The 21,035-nt window shown below is 42.8% G+C and overlaps 1 protein-coding gene across 1 annotated transcript in view; it reads right to left on the bottom strand.

Moving 5' to 3' along the window:
* The window catches only part of ACAP2 (ArfGAP with coiled-coil, ankyrin repeat and PH domains 2), a 178,735-nt gene that overhangs the window by 3,675 nt on the left and 154,025 nt on the right, over window positions 1-21,035 (bottom strand). Inside the window, exons 20-24 of the mRNA XM_040347722.1 lie at window positions 17,182-17,341; window positions 16,558-16,748; window positions 12,821-12,930; window positions 11,895-12,005; window positions 9,139-9,200 (exon numbers count right to left, since the gene is read on the bottom strand). Coding sequence (XP_040203656.1) covers window positions 9,139-9,200; window positions 11,895-12,005; window positions 12,821-12,930; window positions 16,558-16,748; window positions 17,182-17,341 — 634 coding nt within the window. The remainder of the gene's footprint in view (window positions 1-9,138; window positions 9,201-11,894; window positions 12,006-12,820; window positions 12,931-16,557; window positions 16,749-17,181; window positions 17,342-21,035) is intronic.

The raw sequence follows: 21,035 nt of genomic DNA, 5'->3' as shown, positions 1-21,035 counted from the left end.
TCGTCTGATGAAAACGGTCTGATGGACCGTTTTCAGACAAACCGATCGTGTGTGGGCCCCATCGTTTTTTTTTTATCCATCAGTCAAAAAACTAGGAACTTGTTTTAAAATTATCTGATGGTTAAAAAACATATAGAAAAAAAAACAGATCGTCTGTGGGCACGTCCATCGGTTAAAAATCCACGCATGCTCAGAATCAAGTCGACACATGCTCGGAAGAATTGATCTTCATTTTTCTCAGCACGTCGTCGTGTTTTACGTCACCACGTTCTGACACAATCGTTTTTTTAACCGATGGTGTGTAGGCATGACCGATCATCAGTCAGCTTCATAGGATATCTGATGAAAAAATCCATCAGACCGTTTTCATCAGATGAACTGATCGTGTGTACAGGGCATTAAAGTCACTGGACATCAAACCAATTTTCAGGGCAGGATGACATTCTACAGCTTTTCCTGATTATGTGTATGTATAAAAGGGTTTAAGTGGGCAACCAAAATGTGGAGTATACATTGGATAAGGTTTCATCATCCTGAAATATATGTTGGTTGAACGCCAAGGCAAAATATACATTTTGTGCAAATAACATTTTAGCTGCTGCAATGATTCTTTTACCAAGTAATTCAAAATAAAATGTTTAACTAAATGAATTTGTAAATTCAAGACATGAAATTGTGGCAGGCATATACTGCTGCCTATATGCTACAATTAAGGATACGCAAATATCAGAACTTCGTTGTGCTAGACCCCAAACAGCTATGAATGTGGCCCAACACAAAATCGTAAATGAACTTAAAAATGTTGATTTTTGGGAGGGATTTTTTGTAAAAAAGAAAAAAAAAAAAAAAATTGACAAATGTCTCTTTACAGGACTTTCAGAAGTTTCATCTTTCCAAAGAAAAATATCCCACTCTTTACAATCACGCCTTATTCATCTCATCAGATTGTGAGCAATGGTTTTCAAGAGCAAAATTAGAACCACAATATCGGATGAGCACCTTGAGAATTGCTACAGCCATCGAACTAGATAATGTGTTAGTTTATCAAAAACAGTGTCAAATTATTGCACTAGTTTTATTTGCCCTCTTACTTTCAGGGCCAGTTCACACCAGATGCAGTTCTGTGCAGTTCCGTTTTTTCTGCACCAATACAATCAGTTCCGGTCAGTTTCTGCACCGGAAACTGAGTGGAAACGACTGCACTGGTGTGAACTAGAGCCATTGGAATACATGGAAAACACTGTGGGCTAGATTCAGATAGCCCGCCGTAACTTTGTGCTGGCGTAGCGCATCTCAGATACGCTACGCCGCTGTAACTTAGTGAGGCAGGTTCTGTATTTACCAAGAACCTGCGCCCTAAGTTACGGCGGCGTAGCGTAAATCTGCCGGCGTAAGCGCGCCCAATTCAAATTGTGAAGAGGTGGGCGTGTTTTATGTAAATAAAACATGACCCCACGTAAATGATGTTTTTGACTTAACGGCGCATTCGCCCGTCCGTGAACGTAACCCAGTGCGCATGCTCCAAATTAACCCGCAAAAAGCCAATGCTTTCGACGTGAATGTAAATTACGCAAAGCCCTATTCGCAGACGTCGTAATCGACAGAAAATTTGACGCTGGCCCGACGTCCATACTTAACATAGGATACGCCTCATATAGCAGGGGTAACTTTATGCTGGAAAAAGCCTAACGTAAACGACATAAAAAAATGCGCCGGGCGGACGTACGTTTCTGAATCGGCGTATCTACCTAATTTGCATATTCCTTGCGTAAATCGACGGAAGCGCCACCTAGCGGCCAGCGTAAATATGCAACTAAGATACGACGGCGTAAGAGACTTGCGTCAGTCGGATCTTAGCCAAATTTCGGCGTATCTTGTTTTCTGAATACAGAAAAAAGATACGCCGGAGCATCCTAGAAGTTACGCGGCGTAACTTCTTTATGAATCTACCCCTGTGCATGCATTTTTAGTGCAGAAAAAAAGCACACGGAACTGCATCTGGTGTGAACTAGCAATTAGATTAAAAACCTAGAACAAAAAATGAAATTTCATTACTCAGATAGGTACAATATCTATATCCTTAACTTGTGATCTGCCTGATTTTTTCTGCTATTCTTGTTGTTCGTGTATTTTATGTGTGGCCCAAGACAATTCCTTATCTTGCAATGTATCCCAGAAAAGTCAAAAAGTTGGACACCCCTGTGCTAGACTAAGCTATCCCCATACAATAAAAATTCCCTATATACACACACACACACACACACACACTTTTTTGGCATGTATTTTTATTTATTTTTCTATATTGTACTGAGTACCAATACTGCCAACCATGCAAATACTGTTAACCACTTCAGCCCTGGACCATTTGGCTGGTCAAAGACCAGAGCACTTTTTGCGATTCGGCACTGGGCTATTGTTTTGCTGATTTAACTATTGTTTACATGTAAGAATCCACACGCATTTTTAATAAAGCACCCCAAAATGTAATACAGTATTTCACTATTGGAGGCTTTCTTCTTTCTCCTCTTCCTTCCCACCTCTATGCTATAAATGGAGAGCTATATGAGACCCGTGGAAGTGCTACAGACGGGCGGCCATAGCAGACACACCATTGGATAGGATTTGGAGAAAAAAGTGGGAGAAACTACTTCATAAGGCCCTTGCCAATTTTGCTACAAGCGATTTATTATGCCAGTAAGGTAAGAGTTCTGAGAGACTGGGCGTGGATATTTTTGTGATCATTATTGCTCCCAATGAGGACATCTCCAGGGGAGAAGCTTTGTTATTAATATCACATGGTTTTAAGAGTCGCCAACCCTACAGGAGGACTCCCACACATATACGACTTTCACCTTTCAGTGCATTCAGATTTGAATTGTACATTCATTCACACACCTTTGATGGTAATTTTGGTGTTGCATTTATCACTTGCACTATGTGTTTATAATAATATTTTTGTTTTTGTGTCTATTGCCACATTTAATTTCATTAGGTACCGTATTTATCGGCGTATACCGCGCACTTTTTTGCCCTCAAAATCAGGGCAAAATCGTGGGTGCACGGTATACGCCGATACCCGCTTTCCCGCGCCGAGTTTTGAATACTGCGCCGACATATACCGAGCGCAGTACACTCGGGTATAGTCGGGCAGTCTCGGCTCCTTCCGCGCTCACGTCCTGGACGTACAGGACGTCAGCGCGGGTAGCCGAGCATTGCCGACAATACACGAGTGTACTGCGCTCTGTATATGTCGGCGCAGTATTCAAACTCGGCGCGGGAAACGAGCGGGGAGGACGCCGGACCCGTCGAAGAGGACACCCGACCCGCCGAAGACGGACGCCGGACCCGCCGAAGACGGACGCCGGACCCGCCGAAGAGGACACCCAAAAAATGGCGCCAGCGCCGCCAAAACGCAGCATTTTGAACAGTGAAAGCATAAAGAGGTTAAACAGTGTCCAAACTCCTAAAACACAGGCCAGAAGCGTGTCCCCTCAGTAAGGTGCCCCCCCCCCCCTACAGCAGTTATATAATGCAGCAGAGGGAAAAGGAGCAGGGAAGGGAGGATAGGAGGACTCCCGAACCCAAGGAATGCCCAGCCGTACCAACTCACCTAAGCGGGAGGGACTGTACTTACCCGTCCAAGCGAGGACTCACTGACGCATTCCTGACAGGCCTACAACCGCAATGGAGGTAGCTGTCGGCCCGGTCCACTGTGAGTGAGACAACACCACAGCCCTGTCATGTGTGCACCCTGGAGCAAAGCTCACCGGCCACCCCAGGAGTCATGGGGTATGCCGTGGCAGACCCAGCCTCTTTGCAAAGGTGTGCTCACGCTCGCTGGCCGGACTGAGTAGACTACAAGGATCTATAATATTCAGCCTGCCTCTCAGCTGACAGTTAATAGAAGATTCTTTCAAGAAAAAATAAAATAGAATACAATTTTCCCCAGGGCGCTGGGCCCAAAGGCAGCCATACGTCCTTCTCCTTTGCTAGGCAGAACGAAACTGAGGCTGCATACTGCAGGAAGGTTATGTCTGGAGGGACCACCCCCGGGGCGGGGCTGTTCAACTCTGTTAAAGTAACATGTATTATCCAACATGTTTCTGCCTAGTCCTCTCCTGTGAACAGGAACATAACTCACTTGTCAAGATTTAAGGAGCTGTGTCCAGCCATGAACAATAAGAGAAATAGCATTGCTAGGGATTATGTCGGAAGACGTTCTCCTGACTGAGATGCATGTGATGTGGTTAATATTTATGTATATAGCCTGTAAACTTGTACTACAAAAATGGGTATCAAATTCTCTACCAACAATAGCTTAATGGGCCGAAGCGATTAATCTTAGTCTAAAATGGGAGGAATTGGCATATAAAAACATAGGAGAAGCCCTAATAAATTATAGAAAATTTGGTCCTGGTGGTTAGTCTCCAAATTATTCAAGCAAATAGTTGAGCATACCAATGATGCTGAGGAAAGTTAGTAATGAGATGGATTTATGGTGGAGGATAACTGTATATGGATATATATAAAATATAGATAGATATATGTATACATTACCAGGGGGTAGCAATTTAATTAGATTGAATGTGGTTAGTTTTATAATGTTAATCTCATGTAGGAAAAACGTACCGTATTTATCGGCGTATACCGCGCACTATTTTGCCCTGAAAATCAGGGCAAAATCGTGGGTGCGCGATATACGCCGATACCCGCTTTCCCGCCATGAGTTTGAATACTGCGCCCGCATATAGCGAGCGCAGTACACTTGTGAATCTTCGGCCAGTCTCGGCCCCTCTCGTACTGACGTCCTGACGTCCTGAGCGTACAGGACGTCAGTGCGAGAGGCGCCCGAGCCTGCCCGAAGATTCACGAGTGTACTGCGCTCGCTATATGCGGGCGCAGTATTCAAAGTTGTGGCGGGAAACGAGCGGGAGGACGCCGCCGAAGGACGCCGGACCCGCCGAAGATGGACACCGGACCCGCCGAAGATGGACACCGGACCCGCCGAAGATGGACGCCCGACCCGCCGAAGATGGACGCCCGACCCGCCGAAGATGGACGCCCGACCCGCCGAAGACGGACGCCCGACCCGCCGAAGAGGACACCCGACGAGGCCGCAGAAGGACGCCGGACCCGACGAGGCCGCAGATGGACGCCGCGCAAGACATCAAAACTGTAAGTACAAAACAACAAAAAATCTTTTTTTTCCCACAGGATTGGGGGCCACTTTGGGGGTGCACGGTATACGCCAGAGCGCGTTATACCGCGATAAATACGGTATGATTCAAAGAAGGGAGGGGTTGGTTGGAGAACCTGGAGGAAGAGTAAAAAGGAAGAAAGAAAGAGAGAAAAAGAAAAAGAAAATGAAAAAAGGTGGAGAGAGGAGAAAAGAAAGGAGGGAGAGGAAGACGCAGAGAGGAAAAAAGATTGAAGTAGGAACACAAGGATAGCACTCACATGGGCCACATCTGTAATTATATTAGGGAAGAAACAATACCAAGCAAGTGGACATTGATGGTCAGACTTTCAGGCCAAGGAAGTATGGTTTTGTAAAAATATATAATTTAATAGCATACAAATAAATTAAACAAGATATACAGAAAAAAATACAAAAGAGAATTTATCACAAATTGATCAACAGCAAGTGACCACTGTATATTCCTTGGAAGTCGCCAACGCACGTTTCGCCGTGGGGCTTCTTCAGGGCGAGGATGAGGAATATAAAGTTAGCAGAGAGATAGAACCTTATATGGCTGGTGGTCCCTCGACGAATGCATCCACGGGGCATATAAGATACAGGTGGAAATAGACAGGTCGGGAGATAAGCTTAGGTATAAGCTTTCATATATCGAAAATCTTGGGTAGATCGAAAGAGTCAAAACTACATATCCAAGGAGTGGAAATTATACACCACAGGAGGAATTGTAACTCGGACTATTTTTATGAGGTCCTGAGCAAACTGGGACAGCAGATGGCAGTGCAACAGCAATATAGGGGAGCTTACATAGCAAAACCCTGTTTGTAGCAGCATTTGCATGGGGCATTAGTACAAGCCATGTATCTGATTGCAGCAATGTGTCTGTATCCCAGGGTGTACACACGGTAACACGACACCGTGTTACCGTGTGTACACCCTGGGACACAGACGCATTGCGTTTTACGTCACTGCGTTCTGACACGATCGTTTTTTTAACCGATGGTGTGTAGGCGCAACGGACCATCAGTCAGCTTCATCGGTTAACTGATGAAAAAACGGTCCATCGGTCCGTTCTCATCGGATGGACCGATCGTGTGTACGCGGCATTAGGCACAATCTTTTTTTTCCCCCCATGCACAATGGTCTAAGAAGCAACTCCATAAATCTGGTAGAATTACTGTGCCCATAGTGCAGTGTTTCTCAATTCCAGTCCTCAGCCCCCCCCCCCCCCCCAACAGGTCAGGTTTTCAGGATTTCCATTATTTTGCACAGGTGATTTGATCAGTTTCACTGCCTTAGTAATCACCACAGCCTTTTCATCTGAGGGAAATCCTGAAAACCTGACCTGTTGGAATTGAGAAACACTGCCATAGTGCAACATCGTATATGTACACCATTTAATGCTCCAGTGCCTTTTATCCTTAACTAGTTACCAAGTGCCTGCTTTTTTGTCTTTTGAAAATAGGATCATGCCTAAAGGTGAGGCCCAGAAGAATAGAATAGGGTGTTTGAGGGAAGAGAACTAACTGGCAGAGTTAATGCGTACAGATTTTTTTTTTTTTTTTTTTAAATGGGACAGAAAACCTGGAGGCGGGATATCTAATTAAGGATACTTCTATACCAAAGAAAGTTTAAGTACCAAGATAAAGTCACACACACATACCCCTATGTATGCTTGCACCTCACACACACACACACACACACACACACACACACACACACACACACACACACACACACCTGTTGGAGATTTAAATAATGTGATCCAATAACACTATAAAAAAAACTATCTGGCAATGGGAATGCATTGCCATCTGCTTTCACATATCCAGCTTATGAAGGCACAGATTACTTTCAAATGGTAAAGTGAAGACAGGGGGGTTTATTTACTAAAGGCAAATCCACTTTGCACTGCATGTGCAGTAACTGTAGATCTAAGGGGGACATGCAAGGGAAAAAAAAAAAAAAAAAGCATTTTTGCTTGTACATGATTGGATGATAAAATCAGCAGAGCTTCCCCTCATTTCATATCTTTCACTCAGATCTAACGTGACTGCACTTTAAAGTGCACTTGTAGTGCAAAGTGAATTTGACTTTAGTAAATCAACCCCGTAGTGTGCATATGGATTTACATAAACTGGTAACATATTATGAACCAGTACTGCTGCTCCATGATAATATTTCAGCACATGACTAAATCAGCAAGAAAATTTAAACCAAATGAAACCATGCACTGGCAAAAGTGCTACAATGTAAACGTTCACAGTACAGCATGTACCTTTCGAAAATCTATTGCCATGTGCAACTTCTTACAGTAAACCAATACACACAGACCACATACCGTATTTGCCGGCATATAAGACGACTGGGCGTATAAGACGACCCCTCAATTTTCCAGCTTAAATGTTGGTTTTGGGATATACTCACTGTATAAGACAACCCCTCACTGTGCCATTATACATGCCTCACTGTGCCATTATACATGCCTCACTGTGCCATTATACATGCCTCACTGTGACATTCCATTCCCTGCTCGATGATCTCCCTACCTTCTCCTATTTGCAGAGTCAGTCAGTCAGACGGCGGCCATCCATTATTCAAAAGCCGCGCCTCCTCAGGCTGTTCCGTTATAGGCGGAACACTAATTTTCCCAGCAGAGCCTCTGTTCAGTGTTCGCCTATCACGGAGAGGCCGAGGCTGAGAAGGCATTCGTGATAGGCGAAACACTGAACAGAGGCTCTGCTGGGAAAATTAGTGTTCCGCCTATCACTGAACAGTCAGAGGAGGAGGCGCGGCTTTTGAATAATGGATGGCCGCTGTCTGACTGACTGGCAGGTACCCAGCGTATAAGGCCCCGTACACACGACCGAACATGTCTGCTGAAACTGGTCCGCGGACCAGTTTCAGCAGACATGTTCGGTCGTGTGTACGGCTGATCGGACAGGTTTCCAGCGTACATTTGTCCGCCTGACCGTTTTCGAGCGGACAAATGTTTCTTAGCATGCTAAGAAACATGCCCGCTGGAATTCTGTCCATCGGACATGTTCGGTCGTCTGTACAGACTCACCGTACATGTCCGACCGGCCGCCATCCCGCACATGCGTCGAATGACTTTGACGCATGCGTGGAAGCATTGACCTTTCAGCGGCGCGCACGTCTCCGCGTCATCGTCGCGGCGACGGCGCAGACGCGTCACCGCGCGGATTGTCTCTCATTTCTGTCTGATGGTGTGTACAACCATCAGACAGAAATCTCCGACTGGACATGTCCGCTGAAAACGGTCCGGCGGACCGTTTTCAGCGGACTGTCCGGTCGTGTGTACGAGGCCTAAGACGACCCCCGACTTTTGGGGCATGATTTTAGATGCAAAAAGTCGTCTTATACCTTATTATTATTATATCTTATAAAGCTGTCAGACAGCACAGTATAAAACTAGTTCCGCCAACTTTAAACTAAGCTGATCTGTGACAAAGGAAAGTGCAAGGATATGATTGTTAGCGCTTTCAAAAAATCATACATTAAAGTCTGTCTATGAAATAAAATATAACTATATTGCTAATTTGTTTGATATATTCAAAAACCTAAAAAAGAAAAACACCGAACTACCTATATAGAAGGAAATATCTAAATATATCAATGTCACTTAATTGTTGTAGTGCGGCTTAGAAAAGTAAAAGTAATATATTGGTTGCTATAGGCAACATAAAATGTTAATATTTATTATAAATACATAATACCTACACACATTATAAAAATAATACAGCTTTACATCTGTTTCAAAATGCAGCAGAAATGCAAGTTTCTAGACATAGCATACTAATTGGATGATTTGCTGTTTTTCTTACTATCCAAAGACTCAGCATGACCAAGCTGCAAGCTAATAAACTCCTGCATGCACTTCCTATATTGCATTTCAGTATGGCTGTTAGAGGAGTATTGACCTGGTTGTCCGTAAAGTCCTTCAGATTCCCGCATCTCTTCATTCATACGTGCCAGACGCAATCTAAAAAAATAAATTCAATTGTTTTAAAGTTAATAATATATCCTTCCAAATGCCTAAGAGGCCAAACAATGAGCTTTCATCTTCATACTAAAGCCGGGTACACACAAATGGCTTTTTTTTTTGCACAACCCCACAGGTTGCATGGAAGAAAACACTGTCAGATCCGGTCAGAGACGCTATACTAACCATGCAAGGTTAGTCCAGCGATCTCCCCACTGAGCTGTTGTGTTCTGACGGGGACGGCTTCCTACGCCAGAACATTCCGATCAGCGCTCTCTACCATTGGCTGAGAGCGCTGATCGGGAGTTAGGCGGCTGCTGGTTTTCCAGCATGCACGTCCGACAGAAGCCAGCTGAACGGCCAGCTTCTGTTAGACAGACCAACATATACACAGGCTGAACATTTGCCCCGTGTGTACCCAGCTTTAAGGTCTAATGCATACAATTACAGGTTAAATGTAAGCTAGAATATCTGAAAGCTATTACAATTCTGGAGGAAAATTCTTGCAGAATCGGACTCAACATGCACATTCATAATAGGCAATATTCCTTTGTATCAAACTTTTATATAATGACTGTTAAAACTGTCTGGCTACATTATTCTTCAATAAACCCTGTAGGAAGTCAGGTCCTTTAGAGCTCATTCACACCAGATACATTGGGGCTATGCTGGTAACTATTACCAGTGCAGCTTCAATGCACAAACCACCACATTGCTACACTGCTTCAGTGAATAGAACTGTACTGAAAGGAGAAGAATGGCCAAAGCTTTTTTAACTATACTTCTCCGATAGGTCACAGGAGTGCAGTTCGTTCTGCACTCCCCTGACCTATTTTTAGCCGACAGTGGGCTAAATTCTATTGTCAGCTCACATCCCTCAGCCAGTCAAGGCTCTGAAAAGATTCCAACAATAATGTTTGGGATCCACCCACATGCCTGAACCAGCACCTGGCTCAGCATCTTGGAGATGCACTGAAAGCCTGAGCCAACCCCTCCCGCCCCCTCCACAGCCCAGCGCTCCAGTGAGCACTGGAGGGGAGAGCAGAGAACGGGTGACTGCCAGTCATTGCTCTTTACTCAGATCAGAGGGGAGAACAGAGCGATCAGTGGTGTTTGATCACTTAGTTCGTAGTGCAGAGCCGGCAGGGAAGAGACGCAGCATCTGAATGATGCTGCATCCACCTCGGTAAGTATAAATGTCTGTTTTTTGTTTTTTAAAGTTCAATACTTCTCTTTGAAATTTCCTGTGTGACATTTTAATACGGTTAAACACGGTCTCTACCAACATACCCGCATTCAGTGAGGCTCACTGGTGTAAACAAGTCCTTAAAGGGAACCTGTCACCTAGAAAACAGTGCTCAGACATGCAGCAGTTCACTCTAAATACTAAGATAATACACTTGTTCATTGTATGCCAATGCCTAAAGTGTTACTAAACCCAGTAATATGAAAATAGTCCCCCCCCCCCCCCCCACTTTACAGTGTCCACAGGTTATAAATCTTCAGTTTACATCAAAATATTGCCACTATATACCTTTTTGGCTGATTTGTATACCATAGTCAGTGATAAACTGCACAGTTTCGCCAGTGCTGAGCGATCAAGTAGGAGGAGATTTCCACTGCAGCCTGTATACGCGCCCACATGTGTGATGACCATATCGTGTGACCTGGCTATCTCTGAGAACAAGAAAATGTTCTTTCCAGCATAAAAGACACAACTGAGCATGTGCAAGTCGGCTACCATGCCTGTGTTAGCTGGCTGTCCCCAGATACAGTGCAGCCTTTTTACACAATGCAGAGGATTAACCCTTTAAGTTCCACAGTGAGTTTAACAAGCATACTATGCTGAATATACAGACAGATTTTACTGTTGTGGGTTTAGTAACACTTTTAAAGAATTAATTCACCTTTGCAGAAAATATATAAAAGGTGAACTAACTCACAAACACCCTTCCTGCTCACCACTACACTTGGCTCCTTTGATTACCATCTTCTGCCAACCGCATTAACCAATATAGTAGTCTGGGTATTTAAAAACGACTCTACATGTGACCCTGCTTTGGACCCGAGTGGAAAAAGCACCAGCACTGTCAGGTGGCAGGAAGATATGCAAGTCAATGCTTCTTATAACCTTAAATGGGCAAGTTTACTTTCAGAGAAGATGATCTGTAGACTGCACTAGCATCCCTGGAGCCTGTAAGCTTCATTAGGTAGTAACTGGTGAGCGTGACTTTGTGATCATTCTCACCAATGAGAATGTCTCCTGAGCCTTCTTTTTCCAGAACTGCAGTCCAAAAAAGAAAAGAAAAAAAAGAAAAACATTTTATTGGTTAGTGTGGTCACGTGACCAAGCTGACCAATGACTGCTCACCATTGCAAGCATTATGATGCTTACAAGCGCCGGGGTTGCTAGTGCAAGGCGCATGGATTGCTCTCTCTAAAAGTGAACCTACCATTCAAGTCCCAGGTATTTCTCCATGCTCCTCATTGATGAAACAAAATGACAAGAGAGCAAAAAGGAAAAACAAGTGTGTGCAGCAAGAGAGCGGGCAGTTAAGTGAATCTTCTGCTTCTTCCTACATGGGCAAAATCAACATTCTATAGACCATACCTGTATATCTTAAACACTGTACATACCAGACTTGTTATTAGAAAGAAAAAGCACCCAAATACAAATATGTTACTAGTACGTACAGAGTCACTATGTCAGCATTGGCGGCCTCTACAGCAATAGTTAAAGGGTCTTTGCCATCTTCATCAGTAGCATGTTGGTTGGCTCCTCTTTTTAGAAATAAACAAACTTGCCTGCAGAGGAACAAACAGTTAGTGGGAAAGCTATCAAACATTTGGGTCCAAATAAATACAAGAGAACGCTCTTTAGTATTTTAAATATAATGGCGTTAAGCCAAATTTTGCCACAGCAAATATAAAGGAAAATGGAGGTGTTGTCTTCAGTCCATGTGTTTTAGGTGCAAGTTAGTACCGTATTTGCTGGCGTATAAGACGACCCCCTAATTTTCCAGCTAAAATGTTGGTTTTGGGATATACTCGCTGTATAAGACGTGCCATTATACATGCCTCACTGTGCCATTATACATGCCTCACTGTGCCATTATTAAGTGCCTCACTGTGCAATTGCCAACCTCACTGTACCATTCCATTCCCTGCCTCGACGATCTCCCTACCTTCTCCTGTTTGCAGAGTATGTCAGACGGCGGCCATCCATTATTCAAAAGCCGCGCCTTCTCCTCAGGCTGTTCCGTGATAGGCAGAACACTAATTTTCCCAGCAGAGCCTCTGTTCAGTGTTCCGCCTATCACGGATGTCCTCTCATCCGAGGAACAGAGGCTCTGCTGGGAAAATTAGTGTTCCGCCTATCACGGAACAGTCTGAGGAGACTTTTGAAAAACGGATGGCTGCCGTCTGACAGACAGGTACCGGCGTATAAGACACCCCCGACTTTTGGGGAATTATTTTACATGCAAAAGGTCGTCTTATACGCCTGAAAATATGGTAAATGAAATTAAAATGTGAAAACGGCAGAATTGTGCTTAACATATTGCAAACAGTATAAAATTTTTAACGTCTCACAGAAAAAAATGGAACATCCTGCTATTTACCCTGTATGGCCTAGCACTGTCGCATGATGTAACGGTCCTCTTCCTTTTGCATCACGGTGATTCACATTGGCCCCATTTTGCAATAAAAACTCACAGGTTACTAGAGAGCCCTGGAAAAACGGTACAATAATATGAATAAATATAAGTGAGAGAATCTGCTCTGTGATACAAAATATTAGTGAGTCTTCTTACACAAGACTGGGCACAGATGATAGAAAATCTTATACTCTACATTGTGACAAAAAAAAAATATATATATATATATATATATATATATATATATATATATATATATATATATATATATATATATATATATATATATATATATATATATATATATATATATATATATATATATATATATATATATTATATATATATATATTATATATATATATTTTTTTTTTTTCGGGTTTACATCCACTTTAACAACGAGTAGACAAAATAAAATGTAGCGCCATTATGAGAAATACAAAAATTCTTGCATAATGGCATAAAGTAAAAAAAAAATCCAAAATAAATAAATACGTCCCACAGTGTTATGCATTTGGTTAAAAGTGCAATCAGCAAAGCAACGCCATAACACGTGTAGGCTCGTCTTAAAGTGCTCAGATGACCAACCAGTGGCAGAAATTAACAATTCTGTGTTCTTCAATCCTGTAAGAATGAGCACAGGGACAGGCTGACAGTATTGTGCAAAGCAATAGGGCTCTGGCACAGTGCTAACACTCCCTCTAGTCATGGGAGTCTTGATGTACATGGAGCTAAGTACTTCCTATAGCTTATTTAAGTGTACATTTTATAGTTTCTTTTAATAAATACATAGCTGCATTATACTTGCTGAACGTAAAAATGCTGGTTTCAAAAAGATAGACCTCCGATAGGTAAGTTTCCATCAACATTATGTAGTATAGTGTTGTGTAAGTGAAATGCAGAAACACAGGGCATTGTAATAGGTTTTATTTTAAGCTCTAGTTATCATGAGACCTCACCCAAACACACACACACACAGCATAGAATAGGGTACCCTTTTACAAGAGCATACTAAAAAGTGTACAATTTCTTCACTTTACTAAAAGTGTGTAATTCGGGGAGATGGACTTGAAGGACCTATATGTGGGACCAGCACTCAAAACATTTAGAGCTCTCCAATTGGAGTACTCTATATCCACGACTGAATACTTTCGATATGGGCAAATATCACACCTACTGAACCGAAGGACCAGCCTATGCACCTTCATCCCATGGCATATAGCCCAATATTACCTAGCAAAACACACAAACATTAAGGGCATATCATTGTTCTACTCTTACCTACAGGACAAATTAACACTCACCAAATCCCCGGATATGCAAGCCTGGGAGAAAGAATTTAATGTAGTGTACTCGACCAGCCAGTGGCAAACAGCCCTGAGGGTAACATATTCATCCACCAAATGTGTTAATCTTTGGGAACTATTCCAAAAAATCCTATTGAGATGGTATCTTACCCCATTTAGATTGTCCAAGATCGCAAATGGTCTTTCCCCCGGGTGTTGGAGGGAATGTGGGGGGAATAGGTACGCTGCTCCATATTTTATGGTCTTGCCCCACTGTACTGGCTTACTGGCAGCTAATCCAAGACCTCATAGCACAGGTCCTTAAACTCAATCTGACCCTGTCTCCGGGATTGGCGCTACTTTCCTTGGGTATGGACCGGATCCCTTACCATTCGAGAACACTTCTATCCCACATTCTCCTAGCTGCCAGGCTTGCATTGGTCAGACATTGGAAGACCACCCCGAGTCCTACAATATCGGAAGTCATCCAAATTATTAATACCCATGGCTCATATGAACAACTATTTGCCTCAGGGGTGGGTAAATATACTGAGATTAATAAAATCTGGGAACCTTGGAATCAATGGTATAAGGCCCAATCCTGGCCTAGTCCTCCATGAGTTAGTTCTTACCTGAAACATAGCAGATTTATTGTCAAGTGCAGAGGTGACTGATTGCGCTTAGTATTCATAATGTCCTAGCCTTAGTCTACATACTGTTTTCTTTTTTTGTTTCTTTTTCCTCTCTGTTATTTTTTGTTATATTAGTTCATCTTAGTTATTTTGAGTCTATTGACACAATATTACCACAGTTCTACATGAGTACCGGCCCTACGGGCATAGTGGGTTACGGAAAGCTAATCACTTTCATCTGTTATGAGTGATGGCATCATAATGTGGTAGGACTAAGTTATCTCTACTCCTGGTGACCCATTTCACCGATATGTTTCTTTTCATTGTGTTTGTATCAGTTATGTCTGAAACTGTTGAAACTAATAAAAAACTATTGAAACTAAAAGTGTGTAATTCTGCTAAAATATTTTCATTGCAAAACAAGACAGATGAGCAGACGTGCTATAAATGCATGCATTGCAGAAACATGCATACATCTCTGAAAATAAACATTTGCTATACAGCAACAAAAACACACACACACACACACACACACACACACACACACACACACACACACACACACACACACACACACACACACACACACACACACACACACACACACACACACACACACACTGTTTATGGTGGCTGCAGGTTTCTGCTCAGTTGTCTTCACCAACAAGGACAAAAAACACAATTGGACTTCCGTCAGACAAATCCATGGAATTTTGTCCGAAGGGCATTGGCCGTGAACTTTTTCAGCCAACATACACAAAACTACGTGTTTTTTCAGCTCTTTAGTGCCACCCTTTGGGCAACTTCTGCTAATGTTGTCTGATGGTTAGCATTGGTTTGGAGCATGCGTGTTTGTATTTTGTATTTTAGTCTGACAGACTTGTGTATACACGATCGGATAATCCGACGGAACACATTTGTTGTCGGACAATTTGAGAGCATGGCTATCCAACATTTGTTGTTGGAAATTCCGATAACAATTGTCCGATGGAGCATACAGACGGTCGGATTATTTAACAAAACCCTTCCATCACACAATTGTTGTCAGAATATCCCATCGTGTGTACGGGCCTTTAGGCTCAGATGGGGCTGTCCGTTTTAATGGACTCCGCTTGCTCAACGAGGATTGATCTGTTGATCCCCACTGAGTAGGTGGATGACAGGTCCTTCTCTGCTCACTGTGTAGAGACGTACCTGTCAGAGCCCTGATGTCCTCTATGGGAGATCAGATGAAAATGGATCCGCCTGTCCGTTTTCATCCGATTCCATCTGATCTGCCAGACGGGTGGAAAATAGGGTCTCCATCCATCTGGATTTGGCAGACGGGATCGGAAAGTGGCGAATGTTAATGAACATATCACCGCTGACACCCGTCGCTCCATAGAGGTGAATGGAGTATCCGATCAGGTCCACCTGAAAAACGGACAGGCAGACCTGATCAGAAAGCATGTGTGAAAGGAGCCTAAGGTTGTATTTATAAAGCAGTGAATCTAGCATTTTCCAAACATTAAATGCAGATGAATTTTCCAGGTTGGTGCATTTTAAATGGCAGCGATTGATTCACCACCACTGAATGTTTGGTGAATGTCAGTTTCAGTGCTTTATTTTTTGCCCCATATAGTTTATATTGATAGAAATATGTCAAAATAATTTCAACAAGTTTCCCCAGACAGGACAGCTTTGGTTCAATAGTTACTGACTTTCTAGAAGATCCAGCACCCCATGTTACTGGAGAGCAATAAACAAACAATGGCACGTGCATACACATTTAGGTTACACATACCCCATGCACTGCTTGTATTAGTGGTGTAGAGCTGTTTCCTTTGGTGTTCACCCAGTTCACTTCTGCTCCATGAGCCAAGGCCTCAGACATTGCAGGAAGGTTTTTCTTATGGGCAGCTTGGTACAACCGCAGCCCTGGAGGAAGCTTTTTAGTGTCCGACTCTTGAAATGCTGCAGAATCCCGTTTTTCATCTTTTCGTTCTAGATCTGGAATAGGACAAGCAATTTTCTATTGCATTCCACTGTTTTTGGTCATTTAAAAAACAATGTCAACATTATGGGACTTCCTGATATCAATCAATACGTTGAAAAAAAATACTTGAATTGCAAAGTTTTATAGTTCAGTAGAGAAATTAAAGTAACATCCAGGAGTCAGTCAGTGGTTATACAGCCAAGAAAAGTGTTTCTCTAATAAAATCAAAAGATTCAAGCATTATATGAAAGTTTTACTTGCACTGGTTACCTGGCTCCACGCATTTACCTAGCCCTGGGTTAGGGCAGCCATAGCAATGAGCTACACTCTAGTCACACAGCCAATATAGGAAACTGACACAATACTAGTTCAGCAGGCAGGCACCAAAAGGTAAGTGATTGTATCCCTTTATACCAACTGTTAGTAAAAGACACCCACCTGCATCATACAAACTGACGGAAGACACGGTGGATGCCAGAAAATCTCGGCTACCCTCTGAGTTGAACTGAATTCTGCTGGCATTGCTCTTCACTAGTAAAATCAAATTCCTTTGTGTGAAATCCCTGGTGTTTCTGCCAGTCCTCCTGCTTTCCTATTAAAAACTGAACACACTAGGCATGGTCAGTTCTCTAGCTCTTTAGTTGTTCTGAGCACTCTTCAAATTATCAGACTTCTCCTGACACCCCCCTCCCCCTGCACATTCATTCACTGGGAATACCAGAGTGTTTATCCACCTTATCCCTGAGATTCTTATGGAGCTGTGAACAGAGGGTATGTCATTGCTAATAAACCACTTATAGATAAAAATATATATATATATATATATTATATTATATATACACACACACACACACACACACACACACACAGCTGTGCTCATAAGTTTACATACCCTGGCAGAATTTATGATTTCATGGCCTTTTTTTCAGAGAATAAGACAAAAATGTTTTTCCTTCACTCATGGTTAGTGTTTGGCTGAAGCCATTAATTATCAATCAAACTACAGAAATGACCCTGATCAAAAGTTTACATACCCCAGTTCTTAATACCGTATATTGCCCCTTTTAACATCAATGACAGCTTGAAGTCTTTTGTGATATTTGTGGATGAGGCTCTTTATCTTCTCAGATTGTAAAGCTGCCAATTCCTCTGGGCAAAAAGCCTCTCATTTACCTGGAAATTCGTCGGCTCTCTTGCATTTACTGCATGTTGAAGATCTGTGTATTGTTCTAAAGGTTAATTGAATTCTATTGAGAAAGGAATGTGCCTGGCCAGGTCATGTTAAGTGGATCTCGGTGCCGGAACGTCTAGAGACTGATTGATTCAAGGAGATGTTATTATTTCAAAGAATCTGTGTGAAGGGGGGGCGGAGATTGTCATTGTTCCTGTAACAGTTTGTAAGCACATATAAGCTAGGTGAAATGTCCCATTAAACAGTCTTGTTTGACCCTTCAAACGCAGCCTCGTCTCGTTCTTGAAGGGGGACTCTCTCTCTCTCTCTGGATCTTGGGGATGGAATGATACCGGTTTTACTTGCATATCGCACTTTGCCAGGGAAAAGGACTTCTCCAACGGCTGATACCCTCTCACTAGCCCGGGTAGCCGTTACATTGGTTGGCAGCAGCGGGATGGTCCTTTTATCCAAAGAGCAAGTGCTGAATGGAGTCGCAGTACGCCAGGCTGAAAAGATCCACACTAAAAGATTAATTGGAGAGTCGTGGTAGGAGTGCCAGCAACAGACCACAGAGGGAGCTGATAGCTGACCTGCTGGAGCTGGACGAAATGGATGGATCTATGGAAGGAACGAGCCCCTTGCACCGGTCAGCGAGGAAGATGTAATTACTGGGATTGTGCAGCGGAGATTATCCTTGTATCCAGAAACGTCCGTGGAACTAATAAACCAGCTGTTCCGGGAAGCACGGGAAGAGATACAAACTAAGAGGGGCTTGGATGATATCTTTTTATATCCCTTTCCTGTTCTATACAGTTCAACTACCTTTTCCAGCAGATACTTTAACAATTAATTTTCTTTCCCCATGACTCATAATCCAGAAACGCCAGTGCAGCACTGGATGAAAGATGCAAGGGTCTGTTAGGAGACTTTTATACACATTGGCCTTTTATATATATATATACACACACACACACACACACACACACTAATTACATGCAAAACATATCACAGGTGAGGATGGTTTCCTTTAACCACTTAAGGACCCCCTACCGACGATAAACATCGGCAGAATGGCACGGCTGGGCACAATCACATACCTGTACGTGTCTCTTAAAGGCCCAGCCGTGGGGCCGCGCTCGCGACCCGGTCCGAAGCTCTGTGACCTGATCGCCGCCGCCGTCCCGCGATCGGGATCGTGTAAAACACACCTTCCCTGTTCTTCATTGTGGCAGTGTCAGTGATCGTCTGTTCCCTGATATAGGGAAAGACGATCACTGATGTCACACGTCCAGCCCCGCCCCCTACAGTTAGAAACACATATGAGGTCACACTTAACCCCCTACAGTGCCCTCTAGTGGTTAACTCCTAAACTGCAATTGTCATTTTCACAGTAATCAGTGCATTTATATAGCACTTTTTGCTGTGAAAATGACAATGGTCCCAAAAATGTGTCAAAATTGTCCAAAGTGTCCGCCATAATGTCGCAGTCACGGAAAAAAACAAAAAAACATACATTGGTCCCAATGAGATTGAACATCCGCTGACACCCGTAATCGTCCGCCTCCGCAAAGATCCGATTTTTGCAGACGGAAGAAAACCCTATTTTTTCTTCTGTCGGCAGAGCTGATCGGATGAACACAGACATACAGTCCGTGTTCATCCGATCCCCCCCATAGGGGAGAGCGGAGAAAAGACAGGGTGGTCCCTGCACAGTGTGCGGGGACCGCCCTGTCATCCGCCGGCTCAGCGGGGATCAACGGAGCGATCCCCGATGAGCATACTGATCCGCCCTGTGTGAAAGGGGCCTAAGGCTTTTACATAAATAAATCAAACCTGACCATTGTAAGCACCACCCTCTAAGAGCTAGTTCACTTTGGCGGCCCTCTGAAATATCATCCATGGAACGTTTTTTAGAGGGCGTTTGAAAACCAGTGGAGGCAGCAATATTTTGCCTCCTCACTGCCTGTTTTAAAAAGCTAAAACCACCGCAAACAATGTACTTGGTTGCAGGGAGGTTTGGCAGAGAACAATTTTTGAAGGCGGTACTACCTGTCGAACATGACATGTCGTTAAATTTTTGTTTTTGAGCGGCTGCATATCTATATATATATTTAAGTTTGTTAAATTAGGTTGAAAAATCCTAGATAACTGGCTGGATCACCAGGGGAAAACAACATTTTTTTTTACCCTTTCTACTCTTATTTGCTTTTACCTGGAAAAATCCCTATTTGCAGCTGGCAGCTCAATCTGTTAAAAAAATGCAGAAAGATTCTCCACCAAGTTTCCTCTGCAGTCTGTAAGGCTGGGATCAAGCATGAAATGCTGAAGTGTACTGGTGCTTGTTTCATTGGCAGCCTTATCTGGCCAATAAAGGCAACATTGGCCACTTTTAGGCAGGACTTACATTTTTAATGGTCTGGTGCACTTTAATCACAAAGTATAGAAGAGAGTCAAATTTCACTGCCCTTATTTTATTATTTCACAGTATAATTCTGTTGTTTCTAATTATCAGGAAAAATATTACGTACACAATATATAATATGGTGAAATTATAGTGAAATTATAGTGAAAAATAGTAATCTAATGCTTTTTATCCCCACATCATTGTATGTACATATTTTATACTGTAATACACCATGCATTAAATATTAACCTAACCAGCAATATCTTTTAGTCTTGGCCATAGTGAAGATAGAAAATACAAAACCACTCTACATTCCCTTTAAACATAGGCTTAAATAAAAGCAATCACCTATACAGCAGCACACAGGCTGGAAGAAGGAAGCTCAGCATTGTACGCCAATTATAGCTCTAACCATGTGAAAACATTACAGAGATGAGCACCTTATTCCATTAAATATCCACTGCATTGTACAATCTGTAGGATGGGAGGGGGAGGTGATTGGGGAAGCGGAATTCAAACTGCCATTTTTTTCCCAAGTGAATAGATTCAGTCAATACAATCAGAACAGTAATGTCATTACCAGAGTTTAGGAAAAAAAAGGGTGGTGGAGTTGAACTATACAGATGAAGGACACTTTCTGTTACATGATGTAAAATTGGAATACATTATGGAGAGGCTGAGACCAGGATTTTTGCCTGGAGCTCTGTT

The sequence above is a fragment of the Rana temporaria genome, chromosome 4 (assembly GCF_905171775.1).
Source record: "Rana temporaria chromosome 4, aRanTem1.1, whole genome shotgun sequence".
Lineage (NCBI taxonomy): Eukaryota > Metazoa > Chordata > Amphibia > Anura > Ranidae > Rana > Rana temporaria.
This window is presented reverse-complemented; position numbering and strand designations above follow the sequence as displayed.